At 73.2% G+C, this 1,979-nt stretch overlaps 1 protein-coding gene across 1 annotated transcript in view; it reads left to right on the forward strand.

The window, feature by feature from the left end:
- LOC108634770 (basic proline-rich protein-like) overlaps window positions 1-954 on the forward strand; it is a 3,245-nt gene extending 2,291 nt beyond the window's left edge. The window contains exons 3-4 of the mRNA XM_018045007.1: window positions 1-493; window positions 598-954. The exon at window positions 1-493 is cut by the window's left edge and continues 278 nt beyond it. Coding sequence (XP_017900496.1) covers window positions 1-493; window positions 598-954 — 850 coding nt within the window. The remainder of the gene's footprint in view (window positions 494-597) is intronic.
- The last annotated feature ends 1,025 nt before the right edge of the window (window positions 955-1,979 follow it).

Here is a 1,979-nt window from a genome sequence, read left to right on the forward strand (position 1 = left end):
GACACACACGCCACCGTGGCGGGGACCCGAGGGGGACGCCGGGTTGAGGGAAACGACACCACCGCTCGGCCTCAGGCACCTGAGGGACGACCTGGAGCGCTCCAGGGGCACCACCGAGGGTCACACGAGGCACGCTCGCACACCCGCGTGGGGCGCGCAGCGCGGCAGCGGCGGCACAGCCCTCCCCGCCACAGGGAGGGCCGCTCGCCGGGCACACGCCGAGGAGGCGAAGCGGGAGCGATCTGCCGTGTCAGAAGACCAACGGCCCCCACGGACGCCCCGAGGCAGGGGACGGGAGACCGAAGATCAGGGCCAGAGGCCACACCCAACCCCTGCCTTCCTCACCCTCCCTGACGGGCAGCGGGGGGGGAAGACAAGCGAGGGGCCCCGCGGACAGACCGAGAAGAGCGGACACGTTCACCGGGAACGCCCGTCCCTCGTCCGGCACGGTTTCGGCTCGGCCCGGGAGAACACGACCACACCACATCGATCCGTGGAGCCGAGGTGGAGCAGGGGGAGGCACGGCGAGGACAGTCACCAGAGGGGCCCGCTTTCAGCCTCGCCGGCAGCCTCCATCCCCCCCCCACCTCGCCTCAGGCGAGAGCGGCCAACGACCCCGAGAGGAGAACACCTGACACGGTGGCGCGGAGCCCACAGGGCGGGGGTCGTCCCAGCCGCCACCAGGTGCCCACAGCGGGGGTGAGGGGCGCCGAGGGTAGAAGACCCGCGCCACCTCGCCCCCGCCACCCTCGGGTCGGGTCAGCCAGACGACACCACACAGGAGCCGGCGCACAGGCCCAGGCGGGCGGCTCCAGCGGCGAGGGCCGAACCGGGCACCAGCTGGCGGCCCAGAAGCCCAGAGCCCCGCGTGCGTCCAGAGACCCACAGTCCTCGGTGGCAGACACCAAAGGAGACCGTGTCAGCACTTACCTGGTGGCAAAAAAGGCCTATTAAGGGCGACGAAATGACAGCAGCCGACAGAGGAGCCCATCTACGACTCGCAGGGAGGGCCCCCGGAACCTTGTCCCGGCCACCTGTCCCCAACGCTGCCCCATAAACACCAGGCCCCGAGCTCTCTTGGGGGGGGGGGGGGTGTCATCTGGTCGACCGGGAGGGGGGGAGGGGCGCGTGGTGGCCAAAGCGGGGGCGCGGACACCGAGAGAGGGGGAGCCGGCCGAGGACGCCCTCCCCGCTTCGTCCACGCGGGTAGGGGTACCGGTCCGTCCGAGTCTCCGGACGGGGATTTGGCTTCGACGTGCCAAAGGAACACAGAAGACGGAACCGTCAGCGAGGCGCTTCCCACGAGACGAGCGGGCCCCGACCAGGGAGCGCGCCCGGGGCCCAGACCGTCCCAGACGGGGCACCCAGGACGGCCCGAGCCGGTCCCCACCTCCCGACCGGGATGCAGGGAGTCGGAGAGGGGTGAGCCAAAGTCGCGTCCGACGACCGAGACCCACGAGGGCACGCTGGAGGGTCGAGCGCGCCCTCCCCGGCCACCCGCGGGAGCAGGGTCCGGTCCATCCACGTCTCCGGACCCGTCAGGACTTGGACAGAGAGAAAGCACGGGTGCCGCGAGACGCCTCGGGCGACCGGACCCCACGCGGGGACCGCACACGCGCCTCCCCCGGGCCACCCTCGGGTCCCCACCTCCGGAGCGCGACGCGGAAAACACCTCGGGCAGAAAGGACCCGAGGGCCCGGACCCAGGCGCGCCCTCCGGCGACCTCCAAGCCACCGTCCGGGCCGGCCCCCACCTCCGGAGCGGGGCCGACGGCGAAGCAAACGCTCCTGAGGGCGGCCCAGGAGGAGTCCGGACCGCCGAGCCCGAGTCCAGGCGCTCCGGGCAGGGAAGACCCTCTCCCTGCCCACCGCGGCGGCCCGGCCCAGGGAGGGTCCGGGCGGTCCGTCTCCGCGGCCGCAGGGGCACGGGGAGATGCTGGTCGACCCGGTCAGGCCGCCCCGCAAGCCGGCTCCGGGGCG

This window comes from Capra hircus, unplaced genomic scaffold, assembly GCF_001704415.2.
Source record: "Capra hircus breed San Clemente unplaced genomic scaffold, ASM170441v1, whole genome shotgun sequence".
NCBI lineage: Eukaryota > Metazoa > Chordata > Mammalia > Artiodactyla > Bovidae > Capra > Capra hircus.